The sequence below is a fragment of a genome, unplaced genomic scaffold (genome assembly GCF_019419815.1).
Source record: "Pyrus x bretschneideri cultivar Hongxiangsu unplaced genomic scaffold, Pyrus_bretschneideri_v1 Contig4, whole genome shotgun sequence".
NCBI lineage: Eukaryota > Viridiplantae > Streptophyta > Magnoliopsida > Rosales > Rosaceae > Pyrus > Pyrus x bretschneideri.
Window position 1 is genome coordinate 4,535,245 of NW_025999723.1, and position 16,513 is coordinate 4,551,757.

A 16,513-nucleotide genomic window follows, 5' to 3' on the forward strand; every position below is an offset into this window, starting at 1 on the left:
ATAACAATTCTCAAATAAAAAGATACATAAATCCAAAAAAAGAGATGATGACTCATAGCATTGGATAATCCTTGTTTAATGCTTGATTCTTGGAACATAATCCAATAATTTAATTTGTAATTAAAAGACCAAAAATTGGCGAGTGCTGACCTGTCATATGCATAAATTAAGCGTATAAAGGGGGATTTGATATTCCACGTCGGTATTTTCCTTCTTCGTCGAACATTCTCGGTTCCTCCCAATTCACACTCACAGTTTGAAAAAGCCAAAAGAACACAGAAGAAGGAAAGAACATAGTATTCATTCAACAATGGTGAAGAGGAGGATCACTCCCTCTCTCTACACTCTGATTCTCTCTCTATCGGTAGTTTCCTTGGCAATTGCAGTCAGAGTAACGCCTCTCCTGCAAACCCAGGAGAAACCCAGTTTTCAAAGACCAACATTTAATCGCATTTTTGATACTTCCAAGTATGGCATTTTGCAGCTCAACAACGGCTTGGCTCAAACGCCTCAGATGGGGTTCCTCTCTCGCTCTCTCTCTAACTTGTAGTATTAGAAGTTTGAAGTTTGTTCTTTCTTGGTCTGCTTACTCCTACCCAGCTTTTGGATTGTTTGTATTTGATGGAAAATATAAAATCTTTATGTTAATTGGATTTTTTTGTGGGTTTTTGGAGTTGGGTAGCTGGGAATTGCAGTTTTATAATTACCCTTCCGATGGTTTACTGGTTTTTGCATTTATGAAATGAAAGTTCACTTCTTGACATTGTAATTATTTTTTTTGTTGATGCACATTGTATTGTATGCGGGCAGGTGGAATAGCTGGAATTTCTTTGCTTGCAATATCAATGAAACCGTGATCAAGGAAACCGGTACTCTTTTCGTTGCGATTGAGTCTGCTCCGATGCCTTTTATAGATTATTGGTTGCATTTCTTTATTGCATCAATGTTTGTCTTTGTGCTGGTGTGTATCCGGCACATGGTAAATATATGCTTATATTAATTGGGAAAAAAGACCAACATGATTCGATCATTTGATCGGTTCAATGTATTAACATTTCTTCATCCTCAACCGAGTTTTGCAGAGGTACTGACATTTATTTTGATGATGGACAGCTGACGCGCTCATCTCAACTGGCTTAGCAGAATTAGGTTATGCGTATGTCAATATAGGTATCATTTTGGCATATCTTAAGTATTTGGTAAACTTAAACACTTGCTTGTACTTATGCTGTAATGCAATGTCAATGAGTGCAGATGATTGCTGGTCTTCTCCAACACGAAATTCCAAGGTCAGTTGAATTGCATTACCTAAACCAAGATGTATTTCTCCCTGTCTCTATAATTTGTATCAGTAATTGTTGATCTTGTTGTCTGTGGGGAATACTGTCTTCGTCGTATATGAAGACACTTCGGCATTGAGTTATTTAAGTGCAACTTGTCAAAATCATATCTCAGTACAGTATCTATAAGTTCTTCTGCCCTGTATGAATATATGTGCACAATAGATTATCATGGAAGGAAGAATATAACTTTTCTTATGTAGGTTCTTTGCGTGGAAAAGCATATACTTGTAAAACTGTGAATTTGATGTATGCTAAAATTTTGAACTCCGTACTGTTCTTGTTTCAGGGTCAATTGGTCCCTGAACCTAAAACATTTCCATCGGGAATTAAAGCTCTTGCTGATTATATACATGGAAAAGGACTCAAGCTTGGAATTTATTCCGATGCTGGGTAGGATGAATGAAACTCTTATGTATTTTTATTCGAATATCAAGTGCTATACTCAGTACAATTTCCTGGCTACTCATCACCGATTCTATTTTGTAGGGTTTTTACATGTCAAGTTCGACCAGGATCACTTTATCATGAAAGTGCTGATGCAAAGCTATTTGCTTCTTGGGTCAGTTTCTGTTTCCTCTATTCAATTTTTGTGGAATGTGTATATCTTTGGTTTGGCAGCCAGTCAACAACCTTGGACACTGTTTCCGCATTTTATATTGCTTGTGTAAGTGAAAGACTGAAATTCATGTAGGACAGATTGACCTCCATGCAAATACTGTGCTCATTTCTACTAAATTTAAAAGCCTTATACTTTGATTATCCTCAATGTTAATAGACTTTAATCGATGTTTGCAAAAAAGTGGCGTTGCTTAAATATTTGACAGTGTCACAATGTATAACCTATTCCCCTTATCTCCACTTCTAAATAAACAATGCAATCTAAACTTGGGAGGCATGGGTTTGTTGAGAATTAGTAAGTTGTATTTTCAGGATGTGGATTATTTGAAGTACGACAACTGTTATAACCTGGGGATCCCACCAAAAGAACGGTATTGGCTCTTCTTAATCTCAATTTTAATGGCAAGGGAATTGGATTTAGCTATAAATTGATTTGATGTGGTTTCATACATTCCAGATACCCACCAATGCGTGAGGCCCTAAATGCATCTGGACGCACAATTTTCTATTCGCTTTGTGAATGGTAATCCAGTTTATTGATCTGTGTTATAGTATTTGGATTAGTTAAGTTTATGGAAATCCTGATTCATAAATTCTTTATTTGACAGGGGTGTTGACGACCCTGCTTTGTGGGCTGGAAAGGTTGGAAATAGTTGGCGTTCTACAGATGACATTAATGATACTTGGGCGAGGTTATAACTCTTTACCCATTAACAAGGATAGTAACTTCACAGTGTCGGGGGTTATAGCATAGTTCTACTTGCGCACACTGAAACCATAATTTGTACTAAACCCTCAGAACTGGTTTGTGGTATATGCTTTCACCTTAGAGGACCCTTAAAAGTGCTTCTTAACTTCCAAGTTGATGGTGCTCATATATGCATTTGTCTCAGTAATTGTACAAGAATGTCTCACATTTGTTGTCTATCATTGTTTTTGGCTGTTATTATTTGGCTGCAAGGTCTTGTATACACAATCCTGTAGTCTTACTGTTAAATCGTTAATAAAAGCGTCAGTGGTCATACTGATTAAGTTGGCTGTTCTTCTGTTGTTAAGCATGACAACAATTGCTGATTTGAATGACAAGTGGGCAGCGTATGCCGGACCCGGTGGATGGAATGGTATAACATGAGCTTTTTGAAACAGATTTTTCAAGGCATCAAAGATTTAATTTTCATACTCCATCTTTTTTGGGCAGATCCGGATATGTTGGAAGTTGGCAATGGAGGCATGACTTACAAGGAGTACCGTGCTCATTTTAGCATCTGGGCTTTGATGAAGGTGCTTCAACTTTTGCTCCTTTCTTCCTCGTTTGCATATTGATCCCATAATTCAGATTGAACTTTCATTCATAGTCTTGTAGAGTTGTGTCAAAAAACGAATCTTATATGTGAACGAATTAGTTTAATTGTAGCTTGCACAAGGGGCATCATAAGACATGTTGCATATGAACGGTATTGTCCTTGGCTCGTTTTCATTTACTTTCTAGTTCTTCACATACTGATAACTGGGCGTTCGGATATCCAGGCCCCTCTTTTGATTGGTTGTGATGTAAGAAACATGACTGCAGAAACATTTGAGATTCTAAGCAATGAGGAGGTTATCGCTGTAAACCAAGGTGAGAATTGGTGCTAATTGGTTGAAGGTATCATTTTTCCATATCCGCCTTTTCAACTATGAAGTTTCGAAACTAAGAGAGGAATGATTTTGTTCTTGCAGATCCACTTGGGGTTCAGGGAAGGAAAGTTTATGTTTCTGGAACAGATGGTTGCTATCAGGTTTTCCCCTTTCTTGTGCTGTACAAAGTCGTAATGATTGCTTAGTCGAAAGATGGATGAAATTAGTATGTCGGCGATCAATTTAGTGTCTATGGTACGCTGGCAGAATATATCTCCCTTCGCATATATCTTTTATGAGGCGAGGGAGAAGTTCGTCACATCTTTTGGATTTTTAACATAAGCCTGTTGTATATCAACTGTTTGGTGATGATTATGTTTTCCAGGTTTGGGCAGGTCCTCTATCAGGAGATAGGTTGACCGTTGCTCTCTGGAATCGGTGCTCGAAAGCAGAGACTATAACAGCTACTTGGGAAGTACTTGGACTTGAATCCGGCATCAGTGTCTCAGTGAGAGATTTGTGGCAGGTGAGGAAACTGACCTACACGACTTCTAATTGTATCATTTTCTTTTTCCTTGTATGAACTTATTTGTTTTATGCTTATATGGCATCCAAATATTTTGCAGCACGAAGAGGTAGCGGTAGACGCGGTATCGTCATTTGGTGCTCGGGTCGATGCTCACGACTGCCGCATGTACATTTTTACTCCTCGGACCGCCTCGCGCAGATATGTAGCTTAGCCGTAAAATTGTTCCAAAAAGTCTGTTATCCACCTATTAACGCATCACAACCGTTGTCTGCAAGAGTTCACGGCTGTATTCTTCGGGTTTTGCAGAACTTGGCGACGATCTAAGCGCCATTCTGTAATGTATATTGCTCACGTAGAAGTGTCATATTTCAGTGTGTATATGACTACGTTCTCATTCGGAACCATCAGCTGTTGCAACAATGAGAGGGATTTTATAAACCCTAACTGCGAAAATATATATTGACCCCAAATGGAAAACTCTAACATTCATGCACAAGTTCAAAGAGCGAAATCGGAAACTCAACTGGAAACGCATAAAACAAAATTGATGTCTCAATGCTTTTGTTTTTAAATTGAAATGCAATATTCTAAATTACTCTAATTAACGCCAATAGGATTTGAGATTGGATGCAAAGGGGCAGGCGCATTGGTTGCAAGGGGACGGATGCATTGCGTTGGCCAACCGACCTAATCCACGTATGCCGCCTCGGTGCCTCCGTCAAGCCAAGGGGGGAAAGTCGTTATCATTGTCTAGCTTGAACTTGTTCAAGCAAATCCTGCAGAGTTAAACCATTTTACAAGGGCATATCAGCTGCTATCTTAAATATGGCAAGAAACTCTCAAGGGATGAAAATGGCCTTACGTCGCTCCGTTGACCTGTGACAGTTCTTGTTGCTTCTGCATTCCCATCGCAGGGACCCCAGGTATAAAGTTCTGAGCATATGAAGCACTAGTATTTGCCTGTGGGCTTGCTACAGGTGAAGGCATTTCCGGTAGTGACAGTGAATGCTCAGAATTCCCCAACTTAGACTTCCCGGAAGTGTGAGAGGATTCTTTGGCTGGAGGAGACGCCAATTTGGGCTGAGAAGATTGGTGTACTTCTGACGATGAGGGTAGTTGAGCGCCGGGAAGCTGTGGGAATTCTTCAGGTGAAAAATTAACCAGGGAGCATTTTTACTCGGGCCTGCTTCTGTGGAAACCTCAACTTGGTTTGTCTTTCGAGGTGATTTCATCCTCAGTTCTTTGGCTGGAGGAGACGCCAATTCAGGCTGAGCAGATTGATGTACTTCTGACGATGAGGGTATTTGAGTGCCGGGAAGCTGTGGGAATTCTTCAGGTGAAAAATTGAACCGGGAGCATTTTCACTTGGGCCTGCTTCTGTGGAAACCTCAACTTGGTTCATCTTTCGAGGTGATTTCATCCTCAGTTCTTTGGCCAGAGGAGACGCCAATTCAGGCTGAGCAGATTGATGTACTTCTGACGATGAGGGTATTTGAATGCCGGGAAGCTGTGGGAATTCTTCAGGTGAAAAATTAAACCGGTGAGCATTTTCGCTCGGGCCTGCTTCTGTGGAAACCTCAACTTGGTTTGTCTTTCGAGGTGATTTCATCCTCAGACCGCGATTGCTAGACTCCGGAATCCTTCTCCTCACTCTTGGAGGCACATTTGTGGATCATTTTGATTTTGCAGTGCCTGAAGCATTTGGGATGAGAAAGCCAGTCAGTCAGTCATCTTTCAGAGTCCATAGTTGAAACCAAAGAGGAAGAACAAATCAGCAGTATCGAAAACTTAATTTTGAATAAAGAAGAGTTGAATTCGATATACCAGGTTAGGTATATATGTGCCTGTTCCGTGTGATTTCTTTATCACCCCAACACCAAAAGTAGCAGCAGATTGGTATGCATTTTCTGCCATTTGAAAAATGACATTCCCATATAGTTGAGCCGTATAAACCAGGGAATTCCATTTGCTCATATCATCGTCTACAAAAGGTGGAGCACCGTTGTGTGTATTAAAAAACTGATACGCATTTGCAAACAACAGGCTATCACAATGTTTGTCGTAGTCCCCAGTAAGGTCAGATTCTTCAGATGTTCCAGTACCAAATGCAGGGACAGGAGTTGTCACATCTGCCCTTTCTCCACGCCCATTCCTATCTAGAGTGGTCACAAAGAAGTTCTCAAGTGCCATGCCTATGCGTTCACCCGGTAACATTAATACCTCTCTAAGTGTTTGAGCCCCAAGGGAAAAAGCAGATCTTATACGATAGAAGTTTCCTGGAGAAGATAGGTAGTTCAGCATTCAGCTAATTGGAATACAGAACCGGTAAGAACAAGATATACGCTAGAATGGAAAGTATGCAATTTGAATAAGAGATTCTTAATAAAGCGCAATCTATATGAATTAAAGATTATTGAAAAGATACCAAATTTATGCGTTTATAAAACATATCTTGTTAAGAAAACATCTTAAATACAAGATTGTCATGTTAATTATGATGGAGGGATGTTACAGTATATGGCAAATATAGTCATCTCAAAAAGAGTGAACAAAAAACTGATCTAGCAGTTAAAGTGGTTGAGTACCTTTGCTAACACTACGGCCTAGATTGTTGTTGTCCTTTAGAGGATCCACTATGTTGAGGAACTTAATTTGGAATTCATCAACACTATCTGCCTCTGCCGCTGCTGGATCTGGAAACGCCAGCCTGCACTCTCTTACAAACTCCTCACTCAGGAGAAATTCTTCCTCCTCGTTTTGGGGTGTCACTGTAGCAAATAATACAGTTAAAAGATTCTAGTCAAGTGAGTAAACAGATCAGTTACACATTCACATATGTGAGCATAAATTACCTATGATTTCAGGAAGGAAAGATAAGGCAACTGGACCATTTATACTGATAGCATAATTTTCCCAATCAAATGTGCTATAGTATTCCAAAAATATAAGCAGGACCTATTCACACAATTTCAAAGTCGTATTTGAGCACTTGCACATGCAAATGTGACTGCTGAACTGAAGAAACAAAACAAAAGAAATACCTCTAAAGGACCACGGAGCGATGAATGAAAGCGATTGATGATAAACAACACCAACGTTTCCAGTCCATATGTTGCAATCAGGCCATAATGGGCCCCAAGAATTCGACTCTCATAGTAGCACCAAGCTTTGATTAAGATAATACTCTTTTTGAAAAGATGGTCTTTTCCGATCAGTCGGTCAACCTGCTTAAGAGGAAAGTTACAAGCATTAGAATTTTGAAATGAGCGAGTGTGTGTGTGTGTGCTTATGTGTTAATAAGTTTTGTTGATATTAAGTATTGCTGAGTGTAGATTTAAAGGTTTCGTTGGTTTACAACTACAAAATCTTAAGCTGGAAGGATTCGAACTCAAGATCTTTGACTAATGTTAAATTGTTTGTTGGTTGGTTTACCACTGTCCCAAAAAGATTAAGATGTTTGAATGAGGAAGAATAATTATTATGTGAATGACGGCTCGAAACAACAAAAATAAAAAAAATAAAAAATCAGATGGAGCTGACTACATTTACTGAACCATCAAAACATTTTCTATTTATGTGAACGAAGAGCTAAGCAAAGATGGCAACAAAAAATGGTATAAACCAACTTCAGACCTGCCAACAGATCAGAATAGAAAGTTGAAGTGAAGCATGTAACATATACAGAAGAAATTCAATTGTAATTAAGTGCAAAAATTACAAGTGCAGCTAAGTTTATATTCGCAATTATTGGTACTGAAATTAACAAAGCTTTCAACAAAGAATTCAAGCCAGCTGAAGGAAAGCTTTTATGAGTGCTGGTTACTACTCTTAGCTACTTTTCGTTAAACAGGAAAAACTATAGCTCCATATTATGTAAGGGTTAAGACTTTAACCTGCTCCAGAAAGCACAGTGTGCTGAGACCTGCCGTCTGGTTGAAGGAGATGTCGATTGCCACATCATTCACAATGCATTTTACAACCTTAACCTACCACCCAAAATTCCAACAAGAACAATATGAAAAAAGTACAGTGGATCCCCCCTTTTAAAGTTAAGAAACGATAATACTTCCTTTTGCAACATGATCAATTTATTAAAAAAAAAAAAAAAAAAAAGCAACTGAGGCAGTGAAAATGCTTCCCTTAAATTACGAAAAAAGCATTAAAATAATTTGTCTACCAAACCAATAAAAATTTCACACAAAACAGCAGCCACCGAAAACAAAATTTCAGATAAAAAATAAATTCAAACTGTTTAGGATTAGCAATAGTTTGAGGACAGAAGAAATAAGTCCAAGAGAAGGTGACATTGAGCAAAATCGGAAAGTAGGATAGAGGATATCAAGGAGGAGAAGAGGAACAAGAGGTGGAGCAATGGACTTTTGATCTCAATTCTTAGGTCTGAATCTTGAGGTTGCAATGTATACCATCTTTGCCGATTTCTGGTTTTCCTTGTGCACATCCCCTGATCATCCCCCATCTTTCTATTTGAGTGATCTATTTTCCTGGAATGTACTAAATCAACCGGTTCACACAATTTTCTTATAAATGGAAAATAATTATATCACAATTAGCATGCACAGGTCCATACATTTCCAAACTTATTCACCCTTTCCATATCAGAACTGAAGCATTAATGGTTCAGGTTCCTCCGCACGAAATTGACTTATTGTTGAAGTTCTCACAACCTAATAAGAATTTCAACATGGAGATTACATCATGATCTGGAAATGACACGCAATCTCTAACATATAATACCGTCGTACGCAGTCAAGTGGGTTTACATGTAACTATGAAAACGACCTTAGTTAAAAATGGATAAATTTTTTGAGTCATCAGGAAGGACTATCAGACAGTGGGAGCAGACCAATCATGAGAACAAGGCACAAGTCCGTATACTCTGAAAATAAACTAATAAGCTGTCTTTTAAGTGCCAAACAGGTGTTAGACATGCACACGTATGAGTGCTTTTACAGGTGTAGCCTTGGTTGATGCGGCACCAGGGTGTGAGGATTGATTGAGTAGATATTTCTTCATTTTATCGAGCACTTTTGGCAATCACTACTTGTCAAGGTGGAGAAAAGTCCTACATAACAAAGGCCAAGAGTCTCTCTGAGAGTACCGAGAGCAATCGGGGTCTAGGGTACTAATGTTGGTCTAATTTCAAGATTAGGGGATAGAATGATGCCCTCATGCTTAGCACTATAATGGGAAGAAAAGAAAGAACTGACAAACTAATAGCTTTTGGATATTTTCATTTGAGAAAGTAAAAGGGTAACTAGTCCTTAACGTGAATGACTGAAATAACAGACAAACAAGAATGAGGGAGGAAAATACTAAAAAGGATACATGTAATATGTAAACAAAAATATAGTAACCATTCAGATCAACTATTGGAAAGGGTAAAAGGATCTAAGAAATCTCAACCTGTGCGCGAATGTAGCAGACATCTTTAATTTGGAACTTGGAGTCCTGTGGTTGGTGATCCTCGAGGATCGCACAGATTTTTAGAGCAAGCATATCTACCAAGTTTGGAAGGCAGAGAGCAGTCAAATCAATATCTCCATCAGGAAGATAGGCCTTCAATGGGACTGAGCCAAAGGAGAAGACCTGTAACGCAAGCTGCTCGACAAGCTCACATAAATTTAGGGATATTAAAATTGCAGCATATAATAATTGTAATGAATCAATCATAGACTCCCCCCAGCAGAGTTTTCTTATTGCAAATAGCAGTTAGAAGTTACAAATAGGAATGCCTTATCTCTCAATTATATTAATTTTAGGTACACAAAATGAAACACGTGGAATTCAAATGAGTGACAAACAGATTCCAATATGAATGGCCACGTACATTATATATTGATCAAAAAAGAAAGCAGAGGAAAACCCTTCCATGCCAAACCCTAAAAGCACATCCAGCACAAACAATTAACGTACTGGATGCCTAATGTTACGGAAGCTGCATAAATAAGTTCTCTGAAGATAGGTCAGATATTCACAGAACTAGGACCCAAGAAGACAACTTGTAATAAAACAGAAACAGAAAACCATCCAAGATGACGTTGAAAGTGGGACATAAAAAGCTCTATGATGGTAGGTCATGTGGCAGTGTCATCGGAAGACAACAGCAAAATCTAAGGAATGACTCTGTACTCTTATTGTAACAGATAAGAAATACCAATTTCTTCATCCAGACATGCTACAATGTCAAATAGTTACTTCATGTTGATGCTTAGATCTTTAGTTGGCTTCGTTTGGCTGTAACGACAAACCACACTTCCGTACGTGTAGCGCAGCACTTTCCACGCAAATTGGAAATCAAATAAATTATCTAGGTATGCTGACTACACTTACATAACCCAACTGATAAAGGTAACAATGGGAATGTTTCGAAATGCTAGGGAGAGTACACGCAAATAAATCCACGCCCTTTTACAGATTTTAATTTTACAAACATTCTTCCATCTTAAAACATTGAGAATTACCAATTTAGACAACATACAGAGGTAATCAAAGTAAACTGAATTATGAAGCACAGACTTATAGCAATGTGATGAAGTACAATTTTAATTCCATACGAACAGACTTCAAAGAAGTATGGATTGCAGTTATAAAAAATAAAATAAATAAAATAAACGAAATAAAATAAAAAATCTACCATTGTTGATCCCTCCTCACACCAAGAAGCAAAAATAGAGAGAAGAAAAATAGGGATCTGGGGAACTTCTCACCTCAGTTGCAAGACGACCTACAAGAAGCCTCTGAACATAATCAGCAAACATCTTCCGTCTCAACTCAGATTCAACATTTGGTTGAATAGTCCACAAAATCTCCTGGGTCCTTTCTTCCAGTAAGGACCATACCTCTGCATCCATCGACCTCGACAAGGTCTTAGGAGAGGAGGAAGAAGATTGAAAATAGGGGGAATATGATAACCTTACTTGACAATCTTCCATAAATATAAGGCTAAATATAAAAGTTGAGAATTTCAACTCTTCAAAAGGTGAGACTTTCAACTCTTCAAAAATGTAACCCAGGAAACCCACACAAACACTTCCCCAGTGATGATTTCAACAAGTGAATGTCTACATGATTTTAGAAACCTGCAAAACTAAGAATTTTAAAGTAAAAAAAAAAAAAAGAAAAAAAAAGGAAAAATTGGTGGAGGGAGGGTTAGGAATGAGATGGGTTCGTAAACAAAATCCAGAGAATAGAGAGAGAAGGATAGACCAGGGCACCTTGAGCAGATGAGTGGCAATGGAAATAGCGCACAGATCAGTAGAGCTTATCCAGGATGTGTATTCAGCAGAAGGAGAGAAAAAACAGCTAATTAGATGCTTGAAACTTTATGCAGAGTTTGTCCATATCTGTTACACCCTTGGACTCTGTATTTAAAGTCCTTGTAAATGCTGAAGATTATGTATTTTGGGGATATTTTGACATGTGTGCTATGAGGATAGGAGAAAAGAAATCTTCAAATAACTGATTAAAAACAGAAAAGATTCCGAAGTCCTTTAGGGAAATTATCTGAAGAAACTCTACAAGCATGAAAAGATTTAAAAGAAAAGGACAGAACTCAGAAGTGATATAAACAGTCAAAGAATGGAAAACACTCCTTTATGAGGAAGCTCCAAGCTCCAAGGCCAACTTAGAAGCAAAAGAGCAGACGAGAAGCAAAATGATGAAAGGCAAAGAACTCTTGCCGCCAAGGGACTCAAATACAATCCAATGGAACGGTCTTAATCAAGGATTACTACCATATAAAAGTTTAGTCTCACTTTTCTCAAATTTTCAGTTTTTCTGAAGACTGGATTCTTCGCCATTAATGAGGTAACAAACAAAGATAACTGTAATTGGGTTAAGAATGTAAATTTCTGTGGCTTGCATATATGGTACTCAGCTGTCTCACTGTTACCTCTCCAAGTTTTCTACTTAAATCCCCAAGTGCATGACCCTCATTAATATCAAATCCTATTTTTCTCCTTCCTGAGTAAAATATTAATTGCACTGGATGCAAAGAGATTTAGAATTTGTTGTCATACCAAATACTTGTCTTCCTACCAAAAATGTCAGTTTAACCTAGGGGCACTCATTAGGCCCACAATCGCCTATGCTACATTGACCACACCCAGTTGCTCCAGCTGAAGTGTGTGCAGGCATCTCTACATTTCTCCTTTAATTTGGGCTCATGACCAGAAAAAATTAGTGAACGTCTCCCCACCCCACCAACGGGCCCTACAACAAAGTTGGTGAGCCTTCCACATTGTATTGATCCCGCTGCAACGTATCTAAATTAACCCATGACTAGGCAAGTCAAGTTGGCCTAAAAATCATCTTAGATCAACTTCAGAGAGCACATGGTGTGAGAAAACAATACAGGTGTGTCAGTTATGTATGAAAAACTACGATTGTTGGACATGTACCTGCCAAAAGAAGATGAACAAATAAACTTTCTAGACACCCTAATGTACTACAAAACTGTAAAGCACAACTAGGGTAGTGATATCCAACAAAATAAATTCCTTGTTGGCTGGTGAGCTCTCTAACGTACTTAACAATCATGTCTTAGCCGTAAAGAACAGAAACAGCTCAATTTGGACTTCAGTTGTCTTTTCAAACATCCTTTGACCCAAGCTAAAAAAATTGCACTGAAAATGATTAAAGGCTCCGAAAGGACTTAAAATCACCTGGATATTATGCTTTTAGACAACTCATGCCAGGATCACTCCCATTTTCTCTTATTTACTGATAAGTTGGTTTTCAGAGTCGTTGGGATGGAATAGATTTTCTTATAATTTTTGTCTTTTCATAGGTTACGAAACAATAAATCATTTCCAAAATCAGGTGTGACTTAAGGCTAATAGAGAATTCCTCTTATCATATAGATCTCTCCTGTAACGTATCCATGAAGCTTAACCAGGTCCTATGGTCTAACGTTTGCCAATAAATCTCTAATCTATAGGCCACTCCCCCTCTTGCACTTCATGGTTTCCAGACTTAAAAGGTGGCCTTTACATTATAGGTTAATATGCAGAGTGAGAGTTAATACTTCATGTGCCTCACACCCACGTGGCATTCCGCCAACATGTTTCCATTTTCAGCTGACTATTATTTAGGAATAATATGCAATGATGCTAAATTGAGAGTGAAAAACTTAATACACTAGGTCTCCCATTAGGTCAGTGATTAAAAAACCAAACTTTTGAGATTTAGATTTAAGATTTTGAACTTAGGATTTAACTGAAGCTTAAGCTTAGCCACTTCCTTTTGTTGTCCCCTCTCATTTCTATTTCTCGTTCTCTTTTGTCGGTTCTCCATCATAAACTTTTATCTTGGAAAGAAAAAACCACATTCAAAATCCAATTTAAGGGTTCGGTGTAATTCTCTCAAATTAGCAACATGTCCGTGATTTCCCTATTTGGGAAGACGAGAAACATTACGATGTTTCGAGTAACAACTAAACTGGGAAAGCCGCCTACCGAAAAACAAAGGAAACCAACACAACTAAACCATCATTAACTTGCTTATTGCAAACAGTCACCAGCTAGAAGCACTTTTCCAAACAGAACAGTCGCAATATTTCGAAGAAACAATCTAATCTTTCACAATATTAAAAAACTACAAGTGAAATTCTCCAAAACCCAACTGAATATTTCAACAAACAACCGAATGGGGAAAGCATTCACTGCGAACGAAAACAGCATTAAAGTTCGGAGCTTTTTACCTTTCATGGCGGTTTATTCCTTCTCCTACGCTTCATCTTCCTCTTTTGTCCAAAGCCCACTTCTCCGTGGGACCCACCCAACTCAAGCAAGCTTACCCACACCATCTTCTTCGCTGGTCAAAACCCTTATTTGCAGACCCCAAAAGCAAAAACTCAGCAAAGAGAAGAAAATGCTCGCAAGAGTGAAGGTGCTCCTCCAATGGCAGTATAATTTCAACGGTGCGGTGGGGCCCACTAACCCAATCACACGGGACTCACCAGCTGACGTGGCACAACCCTAAGATCAACCATCGAATCTGAGCCGTCGATTGTAACAGGTGTGCAGTGAATAAACCCACATTATTAAAACCCGCCAAAATTAGAGCCAAATCCAACCCGACGACTTCCGCCACGAAAGTGCCACCGGCCGCGACCTCGGCGTGCTCGCTGCCGCGCTGTACAAGAAGTCCAAGGGCAAATTGCGAGTTCTCAATGCACTGTGCGGCTGCGGCATTCGGTCCGTCCCGTACCTCGTCGAGGCGGAGGCCGATTTTGTTTTGGCAAATGACGCGAATGATGAGAACAGGAAAGTTATCACGGAGAATTTGTCGCAGGTGGAGAGTGGTTCCGGGGACGAAGCAAGACGGGCGGTGTCGCTTACGGATGCAAATCGGATCATGACGGAGTGTTATCTGAATAGGGATTTCTTTGATTTGATTGATATTGATTCGTTTTGGAGTGATTCGTCGTTTTTGAGGTCGGTGTTTAATGCTTTGAAATTGAATGTTTGCTGTATGTTACTTCGACTGATGGGTTCTCGTCCGGCGGTCACCGGCCTCAACAGTGAGTGTCAAATCTGATATCAAGCAAAATGGTTGTTTCAATTCTCTATGATTCCTTTAAAGTTTGATGCTTTATACAGTAATTTGTTCATTTCTTACCAATTGATATTGCAACACTACTTGCATTTCACATTGATGGGTTCGAATTTGATATCGTAATCAAATGTAGTTCTCCAGTTGAATGAAAAGTTTAAAACTTTACGCATTGAAGGATTTATTAGTTTGTTGCAGACAATTCTGATATGTTTTGCTCTTGTTTACAGAACTTTAGCTGCATATGCAGCTTATGTTGAGCCGATGCCATACTCGAATGAGCTCGGTTTACGAATGCTTATCGGAGGAGCCGTACGGGAAGCTTCTGTGCTGGGATATCGAGTGACTCCATTGTTTACATACTATTCATATCATGGACCTATTTTCAGAGTAATGCTCCAAGTCAATCGTGGAAAGCTTCTGGATAACAAGTAAAGGGGTTGTATGATTTTGTATGTTCCTGAAAGCTGTGTGATTTTGTAGGCCTCTTGTGTTGGTGCTGATCAATTGTTGTACATTGTCCGACAGATATTATGGTTTCATCAGTTACTGCAATAGCTGTAGAAGTTCTAAAGAGTACTCATGGGCTGAACTTGGTCGTATCAGTTGCCCCTGCAGTGACTCAAAGGTATTAGGAGATGTTTGGTCGTATGATTTCATTTTTCTTGACTTCCCAAGTTTTTGTTCTTTCTTTTCACTAAGAAAGATTAATCTTGAACCCTTGTTTTGGTCTGAAATATGATTCAATTGTAGCTTTAGTTTTTGAACTACGGTAACAAAAAGGATTCTGGCCAAAATTAAGCATGTGAATCCCTTTTAAGGAGTAAGTTGAGGAATAGGGCGTGTGCCTCTTTACATACATGTCTGTCACGTGCTTAAGTTTGGAGGAAATAATTCATGGACTGGCGTCAAGAACTAATACTTCACATTTTATCAAATTTCGATACCAATTTCAATTATTTTTTTTTGTTTAACGACTAAGTTATAATTCGGTCATAGATTAAGGATCAATGTTCCAAATTTACTCTAAATCTTAAACGAAGGCTTGTTTCAGTGTTTTCTTGGTTTCCAAGGCACTAGTTGTTTCTGGCCCTCTCTGGACAGGGCCCTTGCATGACACTGCTTACATTACAGAAATGTTAAGTTTGGCGGATTAGTGGGGATGGGCAGGCAGTGAAACAGGAACTGATTTGGACAAACTTTTGAACCAAATGGTGGCAGAGAGTGACCCAAAATTACCCTTTGGCTACATTAAGTTGGACGAGGTTCTCCCTCAGTCAAAAACTTTTTACCACTCTTATTTTGTTCCAAGAAGTTATTAATCTGGTGAAAAATTATGGGTTTTCTGTTTTTACTGTACCAGGTGGCAAGCCTGTGCAAAAGTAAATTCTCCGTCGCTGAGAGCCGTGGTGTTCGCCCCTCAAGAGTAATTTTAACTACTCACCTTGGCATATGAGTGCATGTTTTCCACTTGGAGTTTTAGGAGCTGTTGAGTATCAGTGCATGATGGACACTTGTTAGGTATGGCTTTGCATGTTTGCCAATTGCAGGAGAGAAACTTGAGTAAGACTGTCTGGTCAGTTACAAATGCATGTTGGACACTTATTAAGTTTGATTTGTAGTGCATGGTGGGTGGACACTTGGTGGTTATGGTTTTGCATGTTTGCCAATTGGACGGAGAGAAACTTGAGTAAGACAGCCTAGCCTAGTCAGTTACAAATGCATGTTGGACACTTGTTGGGTATGATTTTGCATGTTTGGCACTTGGAAAGAGAAAAACTTAGATAGGGCAGTTATAAGTGCAAGTGCACGCTCGACACTTGTTGGGTAT

General features: G+C 39.0%; 2 protein-coding genes and 1 pseudogene across 5 annotated transcripts; 2 read left to right on the top strand and 1 right to left on the bottom strand.

Annotated features, from left to right (window-relative positions):
* Positions 1–210: 210 nt before the first annotated feature.
* Positions 211–4,551, top strand: LOC103953796 (alpha-galactosidase 3-like). The gene is made up of 15 exons (XM_009365597.3): positions 211–519; positions 811–869; positions 1,114–1,170; positions 1,255–1,289; positions 1,630–1,733; positions 1,830–1,902; positions 2,274–2,332; positions 2,419–2,484; positions 2,570–2,653; positions 3,018–3,082; positions 3,160–3,242; positions 3,489–3,579; positions 3,681–3,739; positions 3,964–4,104; positions 4,205–4,551. The coding sequence occupies exons 1-15, from the start codon at positions 311–313 to the stop codon at positions 4,316–4,318; spliced, it is 1,299 nt and encodes a 432-aa protein (XP_009363872.1). The 5' UTR covers positions 211–310; the 3' UTR covers positions 4,319–4,551.
* Positions 4,552–4,626: 75 nt separating this feature from the next.
* On the bottom strand, positions 4,627–14,017 carry LOC103953787. Of its 4 annotated transcripts, XM_048564906.1 has the most exons (10): positions 9,532–9,563; positions 8,696–8,792; positions 8,532–8,609; positions 8,001–8,093; positions 7,149–7,331; positions 6,960–7,062; positions 6,693–6,875; positions 5,932–6,383; positions 4,970–5,799; positions 4,627–4,883 (listed from the first exon to the last, which is right to left on the bottom strand). In XM_048564906.1, exons 3-9 carry the CDS (start codon positions 8,532–8,534, stop codon positions 5,755–5,757), a joined length of 1,062 nt encoding a protein of 353 aa, XP_048420863.1. In that variant the 5' UTR covers positions 8,535–8,609; positions 8,696–8,792; positions 9,532–9,563; the 3' UTR covers positions 4,627–4,883; positions 4,970–5,754. The 4 variants fall into 4 exon arrangements, with proteins under 4 accessions (XP_048420863.1, XP_009363860.2, XP_048420861.1 ...); XM_009365585.2 differs by lacking the exons at positions 8,532–8,609; positions 8,696–8,792 and adding an exon at positions 13,829–14,017 and having other exon boundaries at positions 9,532–9,726; XM_048564904.1 differs by lacking the exon at positions 8,532–8,609 and having other exon boundaries at positions 9,532–9,665.
* Positions 13,774–15,594, top strand: LOC103953788 (annotated as a pseudogene).
* Positions 15,595–16,513: the final 919 nt, after the last annotated feature.

What these genes read in the sequence shown, in the direction of transcription:
- LOC103953796 (XM_009365597.3), top strand. Translation starts at nt 311, where the DNA reads ATGGTGAAGAGGAGGATCACTCCCTCTCTCTACACTCTGATTCTCTCT. An exon ending in TTCTATTCGCTTTGTGAATG is followed by an intron (nt 2,485 to 2,569) that starts GTAATCCAGTTT and finishes TTTATTTGACAG; the next exon opens with GGGTGTTGACGACCCTGCTT. An exon ending in ATTAATGATACTTGGGCGAG is followed by an intron (nt 2,654 to 3,017) that starts GTTATAACTCTT and finishes TCTGTTGTTAAG; the next exon opens with CATGACAACAATTGCTGATT.
- LOC103953787 (XM_009365585.2), bottom strand. Translation starts at nt 9,624, where the DNA reads ATGCTTGCTCTAAAAATCTGTGCGATCCTCGAGGATCACCAACCACAG. An exon ending in CGCTCCGTGGTCCTTTAGAG is followed by an intron (nt 7,063 to 7,148) that starts GTATTTCTTTTG and finishes TTGTGTGAATAG; the next exon opens with GTCCTGCTTATATTTTTGGA. An exon ending in GCACATATATACCTAACCTG is followed by an intron (nt 5,800 to 5,931) that starts GTATATCGAATT and finishes CAAATGCTTCAG; the next exon opens with GCACTGCAAAATCAAAATGA.